At 49.7% G+C, this 23,374-nt stretch overlaps 1 protein-coding gene across 6 annotated transcripts in view; it reads right to left on the bottom strand.

The window, feature by feature from the left end:
• Gtf2ird1 (GTF2I repeat domain containing 1) overlaps nt 1-23,374 on the bottom strand; it is a 76,463-nt gene that overhangs the window by 32,278 nt on the left and 20,811 nt on the right. For all 6 annotated transcript variants that reach the window (XM_036171959.1, XM_036171955.1, XM_036171956.1 and 3 more), the window contains exons 2-9: nt 22,437-22,565; nt 19,047-19,188; nt 14,380-14,535; nt 12,592-12,775; nt 10,952-11,262; nt 9,748-9,837; nt 7,620-7,703; nt 1,119-1,302 (exon numbers count right to left, since the gene is read on the bottom strand). In XM_036171959.1, the coding sequence (XP_036027852.1) occupies nt 1,119-1,302; nt 7,620-7,703; nt 9,748-9,837; nt 10,952-11,262; nt 12,592-12,775; nt 14,380-14,535; nt 19,047-19,188; nt 22,437-22,559 (1,274 nt within the window). In that variant the 5' untranslated portion in view covers nt 22,560-22,565. The remainder of the gene's footprint in view (nt 1-1,118; nt 1,303-7,619; nt 7,704-9,747; nt 9,838-10,951; nt 11,263-12,591; nt 12,776-14,379; nt 14,536-19,046; nt 19,189-22,436; nt 22,566-23,374) is intronic.

Here is a 23,374-nt window from a genome sequence, read left to right as displayed (position 1 = left end):
ATCTGTCTAAATTAACTTGCTCACAGCACATGAGACCCTGGCTTTAAAAACAAACAGCAAAAAACAACAACAAAAAACTACCCAGGCGTAGTGGCGCATGCTTTTAATCTCAGCACTTAGGAGGCAGAGACAGGCAGATCTCTATGAGTTTGACACCAGCCTGGTCTATATAGTAAGTTCCAGAACAGCCAGAGACCTTGTCTTGAAAAAAACAATTATTATGTACACAGAAGAGGGTGCCAAATCTCATTACAGATGGCCGTGAGCCACCACGTAGTTGCTGAGAATTGAACTCAGGACCTCTGGAAGAGCAGTTGGTGCTCTTAACCACTGAGCCATCTCTCCAGCCCCCCCCCCAAAAATAATAATAATTATTTAAAAAAAAAAAAAAAGAAGTCAGAAAGGGTAGACTGAGTTGGGTGTCTAGGTTAAGGCTCAGGGTATGAACTCTGAACGTGACTTCCTGTTCTTCTTCTGAGAGACTGGGGCTTCCCGGATGTTCCCGGAGCTCTGGGAGCTCACACACATCTGGATACCACAAGGCCTGAAGTAGCCACAGAGAACAAAGCCAGTGGAACTGGCTTCCTGACTGAGGGGCCCAGCTTCCCTTCTCCGTCCCACCCGCTGACCCAGCAGCTGAAGAATGAACAAGTACTGTGTTGGGGGAGGTAGAGTCAGGCTAAAGGGGTTTCATATTATTTTTGGAGATGTGGAGGCAGAAGAAAAAGGCCAGATGCCCTCATAGGATGTCTGGGCTGGAAGGCACACTTGATGGACTAGGGTTCCAAAGCACAGTCCTGAGTTCTAGAATCATCAGCTCCTCTTTTTGCTTTTGTTGACTCTGAGGACAGAAAAATCCAGTGCCTCACACATTAGGCAGGTGCTCAGCCACTGAGTCACACCCCAGCCCCTCACTGGGGGATTCTAGGCAGGTGCTCTACCACTGAGCCACACCCCAGCCCCTCACTGGGGGATTCTAAGCAGGCTCTACCACTGAGCCACACCCCAGCCCCTCACTGGGGGATTCTAGGCAGGTGCTCCACCACTGAGCCACACCCCAGGCCCTCACTGAGGGGGTTCAAGGCCAGTGCTCTTTCACAGAACAAGCCAATTCACACCTCTTGATTATGAAGTGAATGCTGTGTCGTTCCTCCAGAATCCGCTTCAGCTTGGGCACCCCATAAGTACAGGGCCGCTTGAAGGGGATCTTGTCCGGGATGCCCACAATTTCCACAGCTTCGGGGTCACAGGCAATCTTCCTATAGGGGACAGGGACCATGTGGTCCAGGCCCAGGGCTTCCGCTGGAAGAAGGGTAAGAATAAGGATGAGTGCAAGAGACAAGTCACGGGACACCATGGTTCAGACCCCAGGTCACACACAGTCCCTTCCCATCTAACACTGCATGGGCTGTGTCGTCATAGAAACAACATCGTTGCCTTTCTCTCTTTTTTCATTTTTTTTTTTCTTTTTCTTTTTCTTTTTTTTTTTTTTTTTTTGGTTTTCCAAGACAGGGTCTCTCTGTGTAGCTTTGCGCCTTTCCTGGAACTCACTTGGTAGCCCAGGCTGGCCTCGAACTCACAGAGATCCGCTTGCCTCTGCCTCCCGAGTGCTGGGATTACAGGCATTTGTCACCACCACCCGACTTCTTTTTTTTACTTTTTGAGACAGAGTCTCACTATGTAGCCCTGGCTGACTCAGAACTCACTATGTAGACCAGGCTGGCCTCCAATTCAGAGGCCTCTCTGCTTCTGCTCCCCAAATACTGGCATTAAAATACAGTGCCGCCTTGACCAGCGTCTTTTCAAGACAAGGTTGCTCTGTGTAGCCCTGGCCACCCTGGAATTTGCTCTGTAGACCAGGCTGGCCTCAAACTCACAGAGATCCGCCTGCCTCTGCCTCCTGAGTGCTGGGATTAAAAGAGTGCACCACCACCCCGTGGCTCAGAGTCCTTTTTTTAACATTTAAAAAAAGTTTACTATTTATTTATTGGGAGGCGTTGCCTATGTGCCATAGCCTGAGTGTGGAGGACAGAGGACTTGCAGAAGTCAATTCTCTCCTGCCCTCAGGTGGGTTCCAGGGATCGAACTCAGGGCGCAAGGCTTGGCTGCAAGAGCCTTCCTTGACCCGCTGAGCCATCTACCTCCCTGCTTCTAGCTGTGGATATCGCTCTGTATACATAAAATGCTGATTGGCCAGAAGCCAGGCAGGAAGTATAGGCAGGACAAGAGAGAAGAGAATTCTGGGAGGTGGAAGGCTGGGGCAGGGAGATACTGCCAGCCGCCGCCATGACAAGAGAGATGTAAGGTACTGGTAAGCCGCGAGCCACGTGGCAAAGTATAGATCAATAGAAATGGGCTAAATATAAGAGTAAGAGCTAGACAATGGTAGGCCTGAGCTAATGGCCAAGCAGTTTAAATAATATAAATGTCTGTATGTTTATTTTATAAGTGGGTTGTTGGACTAACAAGGCTTGGTGGGGGCTGGAGAGGTCCCTAACTACAGCTCCCCCTGCACCTACTTGAGACAGGATCGTGTTACATTCCCCAGACTGGCATCAAATTCACAGCAACCCTGCTGCCTCAGCCTTCCAAGGGTATGACTTACACCCAGATGCACTACCACGCCAAGCACCAAATATTGCTTATTTTCTCGAGGCAAGCTGGTCCTTGCTCTGGGCTTCCCTGTTCCCCTCAGGGTGGTGTGTGCCCTTGTAGCTCAGAGCTGCCCTCCCAGCCACTCACTGGCCAAGTCAGGGCGGGGCAGAACGGTCCAGGCTACTTCCAGAGCTGCTCACTGTTTTCTTGTTGACGTCCCCAGTCCGTCTAGTGGCAGCACTGGCAGCGAGCTCTACACTGTGAAGTCACACTTTGCTCCTTGTCAAATTAAACCCTTGAAATCACAGCAGCTGTCAAATCATGTCTTCCCCACCCCCGCCTCCTGTCTGGGGAGCCTCCCTGCCTGCCTTCAGTGTTTGGGCAATTGTTTTTATTTGGAGTTCATGTGAACTCATGACCATGCAATGTCAACCTCAAGGGACTTTCCCCCCCCCCTTTTCCCTTTCTGAATTCATGATCTTCCTGCCTCCATCTCCCAAGAGCGGGATTACCAGTGTACACCACTCTGCCTGGTTTATATGTTGCTGGCAATGGAACCCAGGGCTTCACACCTAGGCAAGCACTGGACCAACTGAGTCACATTCTCAGGCTCCTTTTGTTTTTCCCTTTATAGCAGCCCAGGCAGGCCTGAAACTCTTAAAGCCTTTTGTCTCAGCCCTCAAGAATGCTGGGATTATAAGTGTGTGCCACCAAGCCTGATCTCTCTGTACTTTTTCCCCCCCAGTGACAAGAGTTTCTCTTCTGGAACTCGTTTTACAGACCAGGCTGGCTTTGAACTCACAGAGATCCGCCTGCCTCTGCCTCCCAAGTGCTGGGATTAAAGGCGTGTGCCACCACCTGGGTACTTTTTCGTGTGTGTGTGTGTGTGTGTGTGTGTGTGTGTGTGTGTGTGTGTGTGTGTATTGTCCCCCTACACTCACATTCAAGGTGTCACAACTGTTATGCACTGGCACACAAGGGTCCACAAACGTATGATCTTCACATAAATGCACACAAATACACACTACTGTATGTATCTGTTGGGGGCACAAAGGTCTTCCACCCACAGATCACTAGGGAAACCAGGAATGTTAGACACATAGAGCCCTCTTCCCAATAGAGGGAATAAAATAACTTTTCCCACCCAGAGGCTGGGAGTGAATTCTGTTAATGACTTGGTGGTGATCCTTTTACTATCTATGAAGGCAGACCTCACCCAAATTCTCCCGAATGATTACCCAAGTCTCTACCCTCCCTAGATCATTACCCATCTTTACAGGAGATGTCACATGGACTTCATGGCCTGCTGACCTCTATGTTATCGGTCAGAAACCACACTAGTTTCTAGGCCATAGAACTCATCCTCATGGTCACATGTACTTTGTAAAAGAGTTTCTATGTAATCACACCTTAGGCTTTATTGTGCACCTGGAATTGGACTGGTTGTTGGCCTGGAAACCTTTCCCCAAAATTGTACTGGATTTTAAATATGCTGACAATGAACCACCTGGCCTTAGACTCCCAGCCCTACCCCCAAGTATGATCCAGATTGACAAAGTCAATCTGCATGGAGTTTTCATTCTTAGATCTTCACGGGGTTCGCTTCCTTGTCTGACACCTACAGGGACCGCTTCCTGTAGTTACCTGTATGCAAGCACCCACTGGTGTATGTCTGCATGTAAATAGCCTCGTGTCTGCATGTAAGTACCCACTACTGTATGTCTGCATGCAAACACCCACTGCTGTATGCCTGCATGTAAATATCCACTACTGTATGTGTCTGCATGTAAGCACCCACTGCTGTATGCCTGCATGTAAATATTCACTACTGTATGTGTCTGCATGTAAGCACCCACTGCTGTATGTCTGCATACATGTGCCCTTCAGGCATTAGCTGTTGTGGTATTTGGACACAAAATCATCCTCCAGGACAGAGGACCTCAGGCCTCTCGTGTTATGACTCAGGCTTTACTCTCCTGGAGACAAACTCCTAAATATTTGACAAAACTCAGCTTTTGGATCATCTCCTACAGAGTTTATCTCCCCAAAGTGAAAAAGACCTGTTAAACAGAGAACATAAAACAGGCCAAGAAAGCAGGTGAGTCAGAAGGTGGGGCCTACCTGGGAATTCTAGCACTGAGGGGACAGAGGCAGGGGGATTGCTATGAGTTCAGAGCCAGTCCAGACTACAGAGCAAAACCTTGTCCGAACAAACAAATACACAAAGGTGCTGGGATGTGACTCAGTTGGGAGAGTGTGTGCCTAGCACCCACAAAGCCCTGAATTCCATCCCCAGCATTGAATAAAATGGCCATGGCGGCGCACACCTGTAAAGGAACACCCACAAGGCAGAGGCAAGAGGATTAGAAGTTCAAAGTCATCCTTGGCTACACAGGGAGTTCAAAGGCAGCCTAGGCTAAATGAGATCCTATCTCAAAAAAAAAAAAAAAAAAAAAAAGTCAGGCGGTGGTGCACGCCCTTGATGCTAGCACTCAGGAGGCAGAGGCAGGAGGATCTCTGGGAATTTGAGGCCAGCTTGGTCTACAGGGTGAGATCCAGGACAGCCAGGGCTACACAGAGAAACCCTGTCTCGCAAAAAACAAAGTAAAGGAAGAAAGAAAAGGAAAAGCAGGAAGGAAGGAAGCAGGGTAAATTGGTCATGCAGACAATCTCCGTATTTGGTGGGCTGAGCCAGTCGGCCTAAATAGTGATTTCAAGACTAACGGTAGACTATGGAGCAAGACATCCAGAAGAGGGGAGGAGAGATGGTTTGCTGGGTAACGGCGCTTTACAGCCCAACAAACTGAACTGGATCCCTGGAACCCACATGGTAGACGGGGAGAATCAACTTCTGAAATCTGCCCTCTGTAAATAAATGTGTGTGCCACGGCACACTCCAGCCTACACACAGACACGCACAAAATAAATGTGAAACACTCACACACTCGGGAGGCAGAGGCAGGTGGATCCTTGTGAGTTCCAGGACAGCCAGAGAGCTACATAGAGAAATCCTGTCTCTAGAGAAAGGGGGTGGGGGGAGAGCAAAACATTCACACAACCAAAACAACAAAACCAGAAGAAGTAAAGGACAAGGGTTAATGATAACTCACCAGGTACTCGACACCAAGCCTGACAACCTGAGTTCAATCCCCGGTACCCAAATGATGGATGGGGACAATCAAATCCCCAAATCTGTCCTCTGACCTGCATGTGCATATGCTGGGGATGGATGCACACACACAGACACACACACACAAAATTGTATGTAGTTAAAAAGTTTTAGCTTGGTTGATAAAGCACCTGTCATACAGATAAACAGATCCAATTTTGATGCCCAGAACTAATGTAAAAAAGCCAGGTGTGGTAGCTTGTTTGCACTTATAAACCCCAACATTGCAAACAAATGGGGCCCTGAGGCTGATTAGCCTGCCCCCACTAATCTACGTAGTGAGTTCCAAGCCAGTAAGGACCTCAAAATAATAACAATAATATTAATACTACTACTACTAATAATAATAATAATAAAAGAGACCAGGACACAGGAGTGGGGATAGCCAGGCCAGCAAGATGGCTGTGTTGGCTAGTTCTGTCAACCTGACATTGGGTCATTTGGGAAGAGGGAGCCTCCATTGAGAAAATGCCCCCACTAGATTGCCCCATGGGCAAGCCTGGGTGCATTTTCTGGATTGATGATTGATGTGGGAGGGCCCAGCTCACGGTGGGCAGTCACACCTGGGTTGCTGGTTCTGGGTACAATAAGAAAAGCAGGTTGAGCAAGCCACGAGAGCAAACCCTATCAACAGTGCTCCTCCACAGCCTCTGCTTCAGTTCCTGCCTCCGGGTGCCTGCCTTGAGTTCCTGCGCTGTCCTGCTTTAGTCACGGAGTGTGACCTGAGAGTTTTAAGCTGAAACAAACCCTTTCCTGTCCAGGGTGATTCTGGTCATGGTGATTCATCACAGCAATTGGATCCCAAGACAATGGGTTCAGGGGCTAAAAGCCTTCTTGCCAAGCCTGACAAACCCAAGCTTGATATTGATATCTGGAACCCATACAGTAGAAGGAGAGAACCGACTCCTACAAGCCATCTTTTGACCTCTGCACTTGCACTGTGGCATGTACATACACACACACACACACACACACACACACACACACACACACACACACACAAATAAGTATTTAATGGCATTTTTTGGTTTGATGAATTTTTTTCAAGATAGGGTTTCTCTGTATACCCCTGGCTGTCCTGGAACTCGCTCTGTAGACCAGGCTGGCCTCAAACTCAGAGATCCACCAGCCTCTGCCTCCCAAGTATTGGGATCAAAGCCCTGTGCCATCACTGCTCAGCCATAACTTTTTTTTCTTTTTAAAAGATAGGGCCTCACTTTGTACTTCTCCAGCTGGGATAGAACATTTTATATAACCCTAGGTTTTATCTCCAGCACCACATAATACTGGCTGTGGTGGTGCAAACCTATAATCCCAGCACTCAGGAAGTAGAGGAAGGATGATAAAAAAAAAAAAAAAGTTCAAGGTCATTGGCATCGACACAGCAATTTCACCACTGGCCTGGGCTACATGAGACTGTCTGAGCAACAACACACAATAAAAGGTGGATGAAGCCTGAAAAAAGGATACCCGAGGTTGTCTTCTGGCCTCAACACACATACACACATATGTGCAAGTGCACACATAAATGCATGCACACACAACAAAAACAGAGTACAATATGGAGCTGTGGGCACAGTACAAGCCAACGGAGAGCCACGAGGTACCCCTGCCCATCTTCCCACAGGTGACTCAAGGTCTGGGGATCTGCCATCATCCCACCCCCACAAAGAATCTGCAAGGGAAATATTGACACAACCACCTCTCCCCAGACAGGGGAGAGCCCACGCCGGATGCCATCCGCGCTGACGCTGCGCGGGCGCCAGCATATGGCTCCTGCTGTTGTGTTGGGGGAACACGGGCGACTGCCACACATAATGAGATGCTCACCCGGTGGGCTGCGCCGCCCACTCACCGTATCTGCTGTTAAACAGGATCTGCACGCACTCTCGCAGTGTGTTGATGTCCTCCATCTCCTTGATGAAGACGTCCCACTTCTCTATCAAAACACAGAAGGCCCAGTGAGGGCTGGTCCCCAAAGTGGGGGCTGCCTCCTCCTGTCAGAGTCCCCAGTTCCTACCGCTCGCCCTCCACGAGCCTAGGTTGCCACTAAAGCACACAGTCCTCCTACCCCAGTCCCTATGCAATTTAAGATGCTCAGTGTCCCCTCGGCTCCCTCACCAGCCCGTATCCCTTCCCCATCTCCCAAAGAGCTGTGTAGACTCAGATCTGTCTCTCCCCAGACCACCCTACCCCAGGCAGGCAAAAGCCTGGGAAAGCTACATCTCTTGAGGCAGGAAGGTCTTTACTATGTAAGACCAGGCTAGACTGGATTTGAAATCCTCCTACCTCAGCCTCTTGAGTGCTGGGATGACAGGTAGGTGTCACTATGCCTAGGGAATTAGGCAGTGCTAGGTCCAGGACCTAGGACCCTATACGTGCTAGAGAAGTGATCTATTGTCCAGCCAAGCATCCAGGGCCTCACTGAGACATTCTAGGCAGGCACCCTAGTGCCGAGGCACACCCCCTGCCACTCACTGAGGGAAATTATATAAACAATTCATGGCTGTTAAACCACATTCTCAGCCCGCACATACATTCTTTTCCTTTCTTTTGTCTATTTGTTTTGTTTTGTTTCTTTGAGACAGGGTTTCTCTGTGTAGCTTTGGAGCCTGTCCTGAAATTTGCTCTGTAGACCAAGGTAGCCTCGAACTCACAGAGATCCACCTGCCTCTGCCTCCCGAGTGCTGGGATCAAAGGCGTGCACCACCACCACCCGGCTTTTTTGTCTATTCTTTAGAGACAGGGCCTTACTGCATAGCCCAGGTTAATCTCAAAGGAGAGCTTCCTGTCTCAGCTCTCAAGTGCTGGGAACTACCAACACATGCCCTCCACTTTCTTTCCCTTCTTTTTCTTTATTTTTTTACACAGGGCCTCACTATGTTGCTCTGGCAGGACTGGTACTTTCTACGTAAACCAGACTGGCCTCAAACTCACAGAGATCCTTCTGCCTCTGCTTCCTGAGTGCTGAGTTAAAGGCGCACACCTAACTTTAACTTTTTTGATAGATCTTCTCTCATGAGGAGGAGTATAACTCTTTCCCCATCTGAGCACTGACTGGAACATTCTGGGCTTCTCATGGATAGAATGGAGGCAGAAACGATAGTCATTTCTGAAATGAGGTCATGAAAAAACAGGCTTCCTCCTTTCTGTGTCTTTTACCACTAAGTCTGAGAACACCAGCCGCCATTTTGTGAGCCTGCTCACCTGACCTGATGTAAACCAGCCCAGCTGGTTTAGAACTTAAGTCTCTTGCCTATGCCTGCATGGGTGACCTTACACATGGCTCTCCAGCTTCAGTCAAGCCTTCGGATTAGACTGCAGCCTGGCTGACCGCATGCCGACAAGCTTGTGAGAGACCCTTCACCACAGACTACTTCCTTATCCGCTGTGATAATCAGGTTTGCTTGTCAACATGACAGGATTCAGAATCACCATGGCCACCAACCTCTGGGTATGTTCGTGAGGGAGTTTCTAGACTGAGATCACAAAGGTGGGAAGACTCACGCTAACTGTGGGCAGCACCATCCCATAGCCGAGATCCCAGATTATATAAAAAAGAAGAAGCCAAATTCAACACCAGCATTCACCTCTTCCCGGGCTCTGATTGTGTGACCAGCCATCTCATGCGCCAATCGCTACGTTCTCCCCACCATGACGGACTGTAACCCCCTCGAACTGTGAGCTACCACCAAGTCTTTCCCCCACTTATTGCTTTCTGTTGGCTATCGTACCACAGCAAAGAGAAAAGTAGCTCCATGGCAACGAGAAGACTAATACACACACAGATACTATGTAGTAACAAATGCTTGTTTTAAGCTGTAGCTTGGGGATAGTTGTGACACCCATGGCTAGCACACCCAGGTTTGACTCTCAGCCCTTTGGGCAAAACTGCTCCTCTCTTCTCTCACCAATATCTGACGGACCCACTTTCATCACAGAAAACCACACTGGCCTGGTCACTGCCAAGGGCACCGGCCTACCTGACTTGTCATGGACAATGGAGAAGAGGATACGCTTGGAAGCATGGACATTCTGGATGAGAGGCCCAGCAGGTCCTGCGGGCTTCTGTCCTGAACAAGGGGGAAAGAGAGGCATACATTTTGGAGGGGTCTCACATACCTCAGAGGAACTAGAACTGAGCCTGGCGATCATGAGGTTCCAGGCTAGATCCCTAACTACAAATCTCAGTTGCTCTAAACCAGATTGGATATCCAGAGGCAGGTACCGTGAGAGCAGGATTTCAGGCTCACCTTCCCTTTCTCATTCTTTTAATTGCACTTATTCATTTATTTATAAAGATCAAATGACAACTTGTGGAAGGCGATTTTCTCCTACTTTGTGGGTCCCAGGAATTAAACTGAGGTCACTGGGCTTGGTGACAAATGTCTTTGGCTAGGCAAGCACTCAATCAACTGAGCCAACACCTAAGTCTGAAATTTTTTTCCCCCCAATGGGATTTCTCTGTGTACTAGCTCTGGCTGTCTGAGAACTCACTCTGTAGACCAGGCTGGTCTCAAACTCACAGAGCTCTGCCTCCCAAGTGCTGGGATTAAAGGCATGGCCCAACACTGCCCGGCTGCTTTAGGAATCTCAATCCCAAGTATCTTAGATAAGGGATGCTCCATAAGCATTCCATTTTACTAACAAAGAAACTGAGGCTCAGTGAGATTGAGACTTGCCCTGGCATACACAGCCAGGACGGAGCCCACATCTTCGTCACCCCCAGCTGCTCCTTCTTAGGCCCCTAAATCTTGAATCCAAGCCGGATATGCAGTAGGTACTCATTAAATGCATATAGGCATTTTATTCCTTTTTTAATTACATTAATCTCTTATGGGTGTGTGCATGCATGGAAGTCAGAGGACAACTTGTGAGGCTCAATTTTCTCCTTCCACTACATGAGTCCCAGAGATTGAACTCAGGTCGTCAAGCTGGTGGGCGAGCACCTTTACCTGCTGGACCACCTCATCATCCCTGATTAGTTTATTTATGCTCTTCACAGCCTCCTGGGGGTGAAGATGCCTGTTGGTCCCATTCGAGGTCTGTTCAGAAGGTCAAGTGGAGGCCCCAGTTTAATTGGGTCTCAAAAGAATGCAATTGGCAAAACCCACCCCTGCCCAGAATGGCCTCCTCCCTAGAGGCAACCACCCAGAGAGACATGCCGGTCCCAACTGTAGCATTTACCACAGCAGTCGGAGAAATCTTGGGCACTGGGGACCTGGGGCTCAGGCACAGGCCAGCCCAAGCCCAGGTCGCTGGGGGTCAACGGGCAGGTGGGCGCCTCTTGCTTCAGTTCCCGGATGGTGTGGTTGGGCATCGAAGTGCTATACAGGAAGTTGGCCACGGAGGCTGGGGTGGCGGTGGGGGGCAGGTCCTGGGGAGTGACCTTGGAGGCCTGGCCATGCAGACCGCAGTCTCGGGATCCCTTGGGTAGCAGGGAGATACCGTTCATCTCCACCAGTGCCTTTGAGTCCCGCCCACCATCATCAGGAGGCCTGGGTGAAGGAGAGGAGACAGTGACTGCTTTGAATACCAACTCTTGCCTGTCAATCTCTCCCTTCACAGCCCAGGTAACACACTCTACAGAATATAACAGACCTGGGTTACTACAGGTATTCCAATGGGGTGGGATGGGAGCCAGGCCCTACATTAATTACAGCTAGGGATGCAAGCCTGTCAGCGTGGGCTTAATGCACATGATTCTAGGTGGCAACCACTGTCGTACCCAGGCCTGCACCAAGCTGCCTCAGATCTCCAAGCCACCAATCCCATCCTCCATTCGACTCCTTCCCATCCCATAAGATTTAGCAACTATATGCAACATGAAGTTCCCAGCTCTGCTGGGCCCATGGTTTCCACCTTAGCCCAGGCTTGACCTCACCTCTCATCTGTCTTTCATGAATCTCATTCACAGCCCAAGCTCACATCCAGGCCAGGTGGCTCTCCCAGCTCAAGATTTTTAAAATGAATTCATGTTTCTGAGACAGGGTCTCAGGTTTAGGAGCCAAGGTAGCCTCAGACTTATTGTGTAGTTCAAGATGGCCTTGAACTCTTGACCCTCTGACTTCTACTTCCCCAAAGGGCTAAGATTATAGGCACATATCCCTACATGACAATCTCAACTCTACACACCATCACCCTATGTCCTCTGCAAAGCCCTTGGTGTGGCTCTTTCCTAAGCCAGAATTCTTCCGGACACTGTGACACAAAATTCCCTTGGGAAACTCCTACAGCCACGCCCTGACTCAGATTACACTGTATGAGTGGATCTTGACTTTGCTTCCATGAGACCCAAAGCTTTCCTAATGGGTTCCCTCAGGGTGTCTCCAGCTTTCTGCCCTCTGGCTGGGTATGGGGTGTGACAGATTTGTCTGTCTTTTTTGGGAGTGGTGGGAGAGACAATCTCACTACATAGCCCTGGCTGGCTTGGAATCTGCCAGGGTGGCATCAAACTCAGATATCCACCTGCCTCTCCCTCACAAGTGCCAAGATTAACCTGCGCACCTCCACATCCTGAAAGTTTCAACTGAGGTGGGACGGCCCAGCCCACTCTGGGTGGCATTATTCTCTAGGCAAGGGATTCTGAACTAAGAGTAGAGAAAGCAAGCTGAGCTGGCCTGCACGCCTGCATTCATTGCTTTTGGCTCTTGACTGTGGATGTAATGTGACGAGCGGCTTCCAATTCCTGTTGACTTGACCTCCCTACAGTGATGGACTGTAACTTGGGATTGTGAGCCAAATAAGCCCTTTCTCCCATAATGGGCTTTTGTTGGGTATTTTTAACCCAGCAAAAGGAAATAAAATCATTGCAGGGGCTTACTCACCTCCTGAGCTTAAACCGTATTCGGTGGCTGTGCTCCAAAATGGCCATGAGTGCCTTGGGGTCATACTCGGCTGGCCTCCGGAAGGCCAGGCCCTCGGGCAGTCCCTGTACAGCCAGTAGCCCTGGCTCCCTGAGCAGCCTCTCATAGGGCAAAGGTACCACGCTGGCCCTGCCCATAGCCTCACCTGTCAGAGAGTAAACAGTGAGGCTCAGTAGTTGGCGGGGACTTGGCTAGACACACTGGGAGCCAGGCAATGTGAGGTGACTCCCCCCTGGAGAGGGGCTCTGGGTCTCTCACTGCTGTAGACGCGGTACAGAATGAACACCAGCCTGTAGATAGAGCCCTACTGTATATGTCTGAGGGCTGGAGAGAGGAGGCAGGAAAGCCCTTATGCCAAGCTGGTAGACTGAACTTGGCCAGTGATGGTACACTGAATTTTAACCTCAGGCTTATCTTTTGGGAAGAAAGCCTTGGTCTCTGGGATAACCAGGAAGCAGGAGGGAGGGTCTACTGGAAGACCATCTAAGTGGGGGTGGGGAGGTGGTAAGAGGTGGCTATACAGGAAAGGTGGCTGGACAGGGACGCTCACGCCTGCGAGTTTGGAGATGGTAGAGAAAGCCCTGTCTTGGGGTCTTGTTTTGCTCAGGGGTCCTACAGCGCAGAAGAAGGGGCCTGCTCTACTGTGTGAGATGGGGGCCTCCCCAGGCTGTGTGGGACCAGGATGAGGTAGCGAGGAAACAACTGGGTAGAGCTGGGCAGAAGTGAGCAGGGCTAGGCTGGAGGCTGGGTGGGGCGAGGGCAGGGCTGACCTGGGTAGGGCATTGCTGAGCAACTATACTGGGCGGGCCGGGCTAGACAGAACTGAGCTAAAGTGGGTAGAGCAAAGCTAAGCAGGGCTAGATAGAGAGTAGGCAGAGCTGGGTTGAGATAGAATGAATGGATTGGATTAAAATGTGGCTGGGTGGGGCTGGGCTGAGGTGGGCGGGGCTAAGGTAGGTGGGGATTGGATTAGACTATGGCTGGGTGGGGCGGGGTCGAGGTGGGCGGGGCTAAGGTAGGTGGGACACAGCTGAGCAGGAGTGGGCTATGGGTAGGTAAGCCGTGTGGAGCTGGACTGGTCTTGGTGGAGTGTGGCTGGGTGAGGCACAGCTCCACACAGCTGGGCAGAAGTGGATGGGGTCTAGGCTGGGGACTGACAGGGCAGTGCAGACGTGGTTGCTGGGCAGGGCTGGGCTGAGGTGGGCAAGGAAGGCTGCAGGGTTGAGCTTGGTAGGGCAGGGCCAGGCAGGAGCAGGTTGAGTTGGGTGAGGCGGGGTGGGGCAGAGCTGGTGTGAGGCAGGTGGGGCTAAATTGGATTTGGCAGGGAAGCCCTGGGCTGAAGTGGATGGATGAATAGGGCTGGGCAGGACTGGGTAAGGGCCGAGCTGGGGTGGGCGGAGCTAAATCAGCTAAGATGGGGCCAAGACTGGCAGAGCAGGCGAGGCTAGGACTGAAGTATGGCTGCATGAGGTCAGGTCAAGGTGGATGTGGTTACATTGGGAAGGCATAGCTGGGCTGACCTGGATATGGTGGGATTGGGTTAGGAGGAGAGGCTGGGTCAGACACCAGAGGGCAGAGCAAGGCAGGATGGAATGGAGTGGGATCCAGCCGGGAGTGGGGCGGGGCCGGGGTGGGCGGGGCCGGGGTGGGCGGGGCTGATGTGGAAGGGACTGAACCTAGACTAGGCAGGTGTGGGTAGGCTGGTCTCCCACCCGCCCCTTTCCGGAATGGAATGAGGAAGGATCTTACTATAAAGAACATCAAACACTTCCTCTACCATCTTCTGCAGCAGGTACACATCCGAGCACTGCTCCAGTGAGGACCGCGGGATGCTCCGGCCACCACCCTCACAGCGTTGCACCTTTTTAGGGTGTCCTGCTTCTGGATCCTTCCATAGGGGTCCACCTGTGGGGCAAGAGCACACGAGCCGTAGGTTGGTGCTAAGCCCCAGAATCGGAGGCACAAGTGACAGACTGAATGAGCACCCTGCTGAGAGCCAGCAAAGGCTGCAGGCGTCAATCTGGCCACACACTTGCTGGTGGATCTCAGGGTTGTCCCCTTCCCTCTCTGAGCCACAGTTGGCGATCATTCGGAGAAGCCCATGGAGTCCAGCTCAGAACTGGGACTCCATGGACATCTGTTTCACACACCCCATTCTATATTCATACTAACCCACTCTCTTTCAACCCACCTAAGCCCTACTTTTCCTGCTTGGCCCACATGGAAAACAATGGAGATATGGCATGGTTAGTTTTTCTTTTCTTTTTGGAGCTGAGGCTTGAACCCAGGGCCTTGTGCTTGCTAGGCAAGCACTCTACCACTGAGCTAAATCCCCAACCCCAGCAATGGTTAGTTTTAAATGTCAATTTGCCACAATCTGAGAAGGAGGTCTCCAGTGTAGGATCTAGATTAGTGGTTCTCAACCTGTGGGCCATGACCCCTTGGGAAGGCATCAAAGAACCCTTCCACAGACAGGGATTGTCTGTTGTTGGTTGGTCTTTGGTCTTTTTTGGGGGGCCCGCCACCCAGCTCCCAAATAAATACACACATGGAGGCTTATTCTTAATGATGATTGCCTGGCCTTAGCTTGGCTTGTTTCTTGCCAGCTTTCCTTAACTTATCCCATCTACCTTTTGCCTCTGGGCCTTTCCTGTTCTCTTACTCTTACTCTGTGGCTAGCTGGCTGTGCAGCTGGTTGGCTGGCCCCTGGGGTCCTCCTCCTTCTCTGGCTCCTAGCTCTCCAATCCCTCCCAGATTTCTCCTTCTATATATTCTCTGCCTGCCAGCCCCGCCTAGCCTTTCTCCTGCTATTGGCCGTTCAGCTCTTTATTAGACTATCAGGTGTTTTAGACAGGCACAGTCACACAGCTTCACAGAGTTCAACAAATGCAACAGAAACAAAAGTAACACACCTTAAAATAATAGTCTACTACCGTTGTCTAAGACCATTGGAAAACACAGATATTTACAGTACAATTCATAGTGGTAGCAAAATAACAGTTAGGAAGTAGCAACAAAAATACTTTTATGGTGTGTGTGTGGGGGGGGGGGGGTCACCACAACATGAGGAACTGTATTAAAGGGTCACAGCATCAGGAAGGTGGAGAACCACTGTGCTAGATCAACTGGCCTATGGGCATAGACATATAAGTGGGGAATCGTCTTGATAGTTAATTGACCCAGCCCGTCATGGGCAGCACCATTCTTTCTAGGCAATGGGGCTCTGAGGCATATGAACCAGGAAAAAGCTACATGAGAACAAGCTCCCTGCTCTTGACTGTGGACAGGACGCGATTAGCAGCTTGAGTTCCTGCCGTGACTTCTCTGAAATGAGACTGCAATCTAGAATCATTTAGCAAAATAAACTCTTTTCCCCCTTGGTTGTTTTGGGGTTTTTTTTGGGGGGGGGCTGGGGGGGAAATGCTGTTAGGGAATCTTTATGAAATATTTTAGTTCTTTGGGATAGGGTCTCCCTATGTAGACCAGGGTGTCCTTGAACTCACGGAGATCGGCCTGCTTCTGTCTCCCAGGTGTTGGGATTAAAGGCATGCTTGAAGAACAGAACAGGGGATGAGCAGGGTCTTGTGATCCCTTCCAGCTTGGAGCTGGCTCTCCTTGGCAACCATCCAAGCTTGAAATAAACTATCCTGATTCTGAGGGCTATAAATAGCCACTCTTTCTGGCTGTGGAAAATAAGGCACATTATCCCCAGGAGGCTGGGAGGGGTTACAGGACCCCACTACACCCACACCTCGAAGCCAGCTCCACCCAACCTTAGAGACAGAACAGGCTGGGAGAGTCTCGGGCTCCTGGGGAAACTGCTGTAAGACTAATGATACATGCAGTGCTGGGGTCGATCCGATCGGGGTGGCTAATCCTAGGGATAAGGCCCAGGAGACCATAAAAACTACTAACGAAACTATCAACAGCTGGTACCTGGGTGTCTACGGAGATCCCTGGCACCCCTTCAACTCCAGGGATGTGAAACAGGAGAAAGCTAGACAAGTTCTACCCTTGACTTTGAAGGGATTCGGGAGAAAGAGAACTGGAGTCCTGGCCTTGAATCATGCTCCCTGTGATGGCATTTCTTGGTTGTTATGGTGATTTGAATAAGAATGGCCCCCACAGACTCTTAGATTTGAATGCCTGGTCACTAGGGAGTGGTGCAATCTGAAAGGATTAGGAGGTGTGGCTTTGCTGGAGGAAGTGTGTTATTGGGGGTGAGCTTTGAGGATTCAAATGCCTATGCCAAGCCTAGAATCTCTCTACTTCTGCTCCCCAGTAGATCTGGATGTAGAACTCTCAGCTACCTCTCCAGTACCATGTCTGCCTGCATGCCACCATGCTTCCCATCATGATGATAGTGGACTAAACCTCTGAAACTGTCAGCCAGCCCCAGTTAAATTGCTTTTAAGAATTGCTGTGGTCATGGTGTATGTGTGTCTCTTCATAGCAATAAAACACCGACTAGACAGTTGTGAAACTGACTAAATCTGGAATTAACTACAATCCCAAAGACTGGGCACACCTGTGAGGGATTTTTTTTTTTTCTTAATGAAATCATTTGAAGTGGGAAGGCCCTTCACTTCTAATCCAAATCTTTGGCGTGGGAAGATAAACCTTTAATCCAGATCTCTTGAGGTGGGAAGATCCACCTTTAATCTGGGCCACACCTTCTGCTGGCAACCTATACAAAGGTCACAGAAGAAGGAAGCTGGCACACTCTCTGCCTGCTTGCCCTCATGCTTGCTGGCAAGTCCACTCCTTCACTGGCATTAGAACCTCCTTCTTCAGGATCCTAGCATATCCTGAAGACCAGCTGAGACATCCAGCCTTGTGGAGTTAACAATTACTGAATTTTTGTTGTTCTTGTTTGTATTGTTTTTCGAGACAGGGTTTCTTTGTGTAGCCTTGCCTGTCCTGGAACTCGATCTGTAGACCAGGCTGGCCTCAAACTCACAGAGATCCACCTGGCTCTCTCTCCCAAGTGCTGGGATTAAAGGCATGGAACACCACTACTGCCCGGTGGATACTTCACAACTACTGGGTTCTTGGACCTTCTGTTGGTAGGCAACCATTGTTGGACTAGCTGGACCACAGCCTGTAAGCTACTCTAATAAACCATATGTATGTAAGAAAAATTTCCCCCTGTAAGTTCTGTTTCTCTAGAGAACCCTGACTACTACACACACCTTCCATCCTGGGCTAAGGTAGTAGAGGAGGGGGAATATGCCTCAGTTTCTCATCTGTACACCATGGGTGACATTTTCATGACCCTCTGGGAAAGGTAATGAGGGTTCAGGCTAGTGGCCCTGCATGAAGTGTTGTTTGAGTCTGGAGTTGCTGGGGATGGAACCTAGGGCCTGAGGAATGCTAAGTAAAGCATTCTACAGCCAAGCCACCCTCCTGGGGGATTGTAAACCGGTACTCTACCTCTGAGGCCCACCCAAGCAAGAACTGTCCATCACTCAGCCCATGCATACTGAGCATTTCTTACCCCCAAACAAACAACAACAACATTTGTCATCTCACAAGGCCTCAGGGGTCAGGATAAGTGACCTTGCATCATCAAGTGTCATATACTCTCACATGCTAAACATCTTAGCTGGACAACGGCTGGTCCCGAACCTCAAATGGACTCAGTCAAGAGGCAGAACTAGGGCTGGGAATGTGGCTCATTCGGCAGAATGCTCACCTAACATGCACGAAACCCCGAGTGCCACACCAGCACCCTAGACACCAGAAGGGGTGGTGAGTGCCTTCCCCTCCTGGGCAAGTGGAGGCCAGGGAACTAGGAATTCAAGGCCAGCCTGGGCTACAGGAGACCCTGTCTTAAAACAACAGGGAGTCAGCGAGAGGGCCCAGCAGCTCAAGAAGCTTGACCACGCCTGAAGGCCTGAGTTCAAATCCTAGGACCCACACGGTGGATAAGAAAACTGACTCCAGCCAAGTCTTCTGATGCCTATATTCATGCCACAGCATGTGCATGCCCACACACTTGCACATAATATAAACAGAATAAACAGTTAAAAAAAAAAAAAAAAGGTAAACAGTTAAAAAAAAAAAATAGGTAGAACAATAGCTGGCGGTACAGCTCAGTAACAGTGTTCTTGCCTAATAGGACTGAGAGTCCAGGTTCAATCCCCAGCACCGTTAACAAAGAGAAATCAGATGACCGCACTGGGCCTCAGTGTTCCCCTCTAAAAAATGGGCATATGGACGTGACTAGTGGTAGGCTTCAGTGATAGGCGTTGCTAGGTAGTTCTAACAGGCTCCATTGGAACAAACTCGTGTCCAGTTCATCCCTCCAACAGGCTCTGCGGACTGGACAAAGCAGAGGACACAGAGAGATGGGCCAGGACCCTTGTCCTTTAGAAACAGCAGGGCCCCGGGCATGGAGAGCGTGGGGTACTCACGGCAGAACCTGAGGAAGTCTGACTGCAGCTCCTTCCGCGTGTTCAGAAACAGCCGTCCCTTCTCGGTGCCCATCACGAAGACACTCTCATTGTGCACCGCCACGCAGGCCACCTCTGTGTTCAGCTTGGAGAGCGCCGAGCACTGTGGGGGAGGCACAAGGTGTGTGAGCTAAATCAAGACCAGCCTGGAACCCAGCACCAGGAAGGCTGAAAACAGGACGATGAAGAGTTTGAGGCTAGCCCTAGCTACAGGGACGGCACTATCAGTGAGAGATGAGCCCTCCAGCCCACTTTAACAGCCTTCTCTCAACAGGAAAAAAACGGGCACCGTGCAGTCTGGAGAATATGGCAGTAGAATTTCAATATACTCGTTACAGGAAAAGGATCTCTCTAAGCAGGGCTGGCAAGATGGCTCAGTGGGTAAACTGTTTGTCTTTCAAGCACCTAAGACCTGAGTTCGATTCCCAGCACTCATGTGAAAAGGGCTGGGAGTGGGAAGACTCCGGACGTCAACCTCTGGCCTCCACACAGAACGAGCAAGTAGAGTCACTGGTCTTCTGAGCATAGAAAGCCTCCTTTCTAGATTGTCCTGGTTGCGGGCTGCTCCAGGTGCAAGCACACCACACCACACACACACACACACACACACACACACACACACACACACACACACACAGCCGGGTATGGTGGCACGCACTTGTAATTCCGGCACTGGGGAAATTGAGACAGGAGAATCCACGGGGCTTTCTAGCCAGCCAATCTAGTTTACTTGATGAGTTCGGGCCAGTGTGAGATCCGGTCTCAAAACTACAACAATATCATCTACAGCTATCCCACCCTGAATGTGCCTGGCCTCATCTAATCTCAGAAGCAAAGCATGGTTGGATGGGAGACCGTCTGTAAGTACTAGGTGCCCTAGGCTTTGCTGGGTATGCTGGCTCACATCTGTAATCTCAGCACTCAGGGAGCCTGAGGTAGGAGGACCGCCATGAGTTCGAGGCCAGCCTGGGCTACGCGGTAAGTGGCAGGTCATCCTGAACTGTACAGTGAGATCCTGTTTCAAACAAACAAGCCAAAAAATAAAACGAAATAAAATAAAAACAAGGTGAATGGTACCTGGAGAATGAAACCCAAGGTTGGGTTGTGGCCCCTACAGGCATGCATATAACACCTGCACCCCCACCTGGCCTCACACACAAAACTCTAGGTAGCAACACCAAACTGGTTTACTTTTGTGGCTCCAAGTGATGACCAAGACACAGTATGAAAATCCTCGAAAGCAAAACTCTGTAAACCCTGTGGCACAAAATCGGCACTTAATAAATGCTGGACTTTGTGCCAACTAGCATTTTAAGAAGTTCTGCTGTGGAATAATCCTTTTGTACACTGTGAGGATGTGTTGCTCTTATTGGTTTAATAAAGAGCCAACAACTAGGCAGGAGGAGGTTAGGTGGGAGAGCGAGACCAAGAGAGTGCTGGGAAGAAGGGCAGAGTCACCAGGAAGGGCAGAGGCAGAGGAAGCAGGAGATGAACATGCTATGTTGAAAAAAAGGTACCACCATCTGGTAGAGCGTAGATAAGAATTATGGGTTAATTTAAGTTGTAAGAGCTAGTTAGTAACAAGCCTAAGCTATTGGCCAAGCATTTACAATTTGTAAGTCTCACTTTGTGGTTATTTGGGAGCTGGCTGACAGGACAGAAAACTCTACCTACAGAGTTCTGTGCTGTGTGACCCTATGGCAAGTTCTTCAACCTCTCTGGACCACAAGCCCACCTCTTGTGGCAGCCTTAGCCAAGCAGGATTCCCTGGGGAGGACTGTTGAGTTTCAGGACAGCCTACAATGTAAGAGATTGACTCAAAACAACAAAATGCAAATAGCCACACGTGGCTGGTGGCACTGCCCATCAGGTCACATGTCAGTCATACCCACCACCACCAACAGGTAGATGAGGTTTAGGACACAGTGGTGGTCACTGTAGAGAAAGAGCTATGGTGGTATTGTGTCCCCCAAAATATTATGAACCCTAATAAATTTGTCTGGGGTCAGAGAACAGACAGCCACTAGATACAGCGCCAAAAATGGTGGCTAGAAAATGGGTCAGAGCAAACCATAGCAGAAGCTGGGTGGTGGTGGCACATGCCTTTAATCCCAGCACTTGGGAGGCAGAGGCAGGCGGATCTCTGTGTGTTCAAGGATACAACCAGCATGGAGCCTTTAATCCCAGAAAGTGATCCTTTAATCCCAGGGAGTGATGGCAGAAAGAGAAAGATGTATAAAGCGTGAAGACCAGAAACTAGCAGCATTTGGCTGGTTAAGCTTTTAGGCTTTGAACAGCACAGTTCAGCTGAGATCGATTTGGATGAGGACTCAGAAGCTTGCAGTCTGAGGAAACAAGACCAGCTGAGGAACTGGCAAGGTGAAATAGCTGTGGCTTGTTCTGTTTCTCTGATCCAGCATTCACCCTAATAATTGACCTCAGGTTTGATTTTATTAATAAGACTGTTTAAGATTCATGCTACAAAGAGCTAACACCCAGCTAGTTTCTGAGGGTGTCTCCCATCTCGGGCATTAAATATGATCTTGAGCAGCCTACAAGAACTACCTAAAAATGAGGTCCTCTATGCTCAGGAAACCAGTGACTCACTGTGTGACCTCAAGCAAGATGCTGCCTTCTCTGAGTTTCCACTTTATTATCAGAAAATGCCAACGGATGCTAGGCAGATCTACTTTTTGTTTTCACTGGTTTTGTGTGTGTGGTGCTGGGATTCGAACCCAGAGCCCTACTCCATGTGTTTAAGCTCAGTCTTGTCCTCTCAGGGTTTCACTCTGTAGCCCAGGATGGTCTCAAAATCAAGATCTTCCTGCCCTGGGTTCGATCCTCAGCTCCACCAAAAAAAAAAAAAAAAAAAAAAAAAAAAAAAAAAAAAAAAATCAAGATCTTCCTATTGCACCCTCCTGATTGTGGGAATCCAGGCACATGTATGCACATACATACGTATCTTGATGTCTACACACAAGTTTGCATGTATGTGGAGGTCAGAGGACAAATTTAGCTGCTGTTCCTCAGATACCATTCATAATTGCTTTTCTATTCATTTATTTGTTTGTTTGTTTATTTATTTGTGTTTAAGGAGGGGTCATTTACCGACCTGGAACTTTCCCTAGTAGGCCTCCTTAACACTGGGATTACAAGTATGTGCCCCTAGGCCTGGCTTTTTTATCTGGATCCTGGGGGGATTGAACTCAGGACCTTATGGTTGCAAGGCAAGCACTTTCCCACTTGAGCTCTCTCCCCACTTGGCAGAGATAAAGAATTTTGATGGGCATACCCTCTCTGAGGTCTTCCACCTTGATCTCGGGCCCTCTTCCCATCTGACCAGACACTCACCATGGAGTCTAAGGCAGACACCAGGCTGTTGATGAGCTCGTCTTTGCGGGTGAAGGTGGAGTTCCAGCGCTCAGACCCGCAGCCGTTGGTGGGGATGTCACAGTGCTTCCCCAGCAAGGCCATGGTCACCTAGAGAAAACAGTGAGGACACAGGGTAGTAGACACAAGGTACAATTGGGTAGGCACACCTGGCTCCCAGGGTCACCCGGACTTCACAAGTGGGAAAGACTGCCAGCTGGCCTTCCTTCCCATCATTCGAGGCCTCAAAGGTATGACAGGAGACAGCAGCTACTGCAGAAACCTGGATAGATCTAAGTGAATAATGTATAACTACTTTCTCCCATTTGAAATATTTTCAGAGAATTTAAACACTCCCTCCTAAAGGGAGGCTCTTGAAACTCAAGAACAAAGCAATGCACATAACTTAGGAAGCTCGGGAAACTTACAAGGCTCAGGAAATCAGGAAACTCATAAGGCTCAGGAAGCTCAGGAAACTTACAAGACCCAGGAAAATCAGAAGCTCAGGAAGCCCAGAAAGTTTTAAGATTCACAAATCCCCTCTCAAAGTTTATAAATGCAGAGAGCAATAGTGTGTGAGGGGCTGGAGCAGAGATACAGGATACTCTTCTGTAGAGCTGTCTGGAGCTCATGTAGAGTTCCAGAGAGGTAATTTTTTGTGAGTGGCATCAACCAGGCTGAGGTGGGCTTTTTGATGATGCAACGGACTTGAGTCACCCCCATTACGGCAAGTAGCCCCTCACCCACTGTGGTGGTTTGTATGAGAATGGTTCCCACCAGCTCATACAACTGGACGCTTTAGCCCCAGCTAGAGAACTGTTTGAGAAGGATTAGAAGGGTGAGGAGGTGTGGTCTTGCTGGAGTGGGTGTGGCCTTACTGCAGGAAGTGTGTCTCTGGGGCTGGGCTTTGATGCTTCAAA

Source organism: Onychomys torridus, chromosome 22 (genome assembly GCF_903995425.1).
Source record: "Onychomys torridus chromosome 22, mOncTor1.1, whole genome shotgun sequence".
In the NCBI taxonomy this organism is placed as follows: Eukaryota; Metazoa; Chordata; class Mammalia; order Rodentia; family Cricetidae; genus Onychomys; species Onychomys torridus.
Note: the sequence above shows the minus strand (reverse complement) of the source record. Positions and strands in the feature narration are given on the sequence as shown.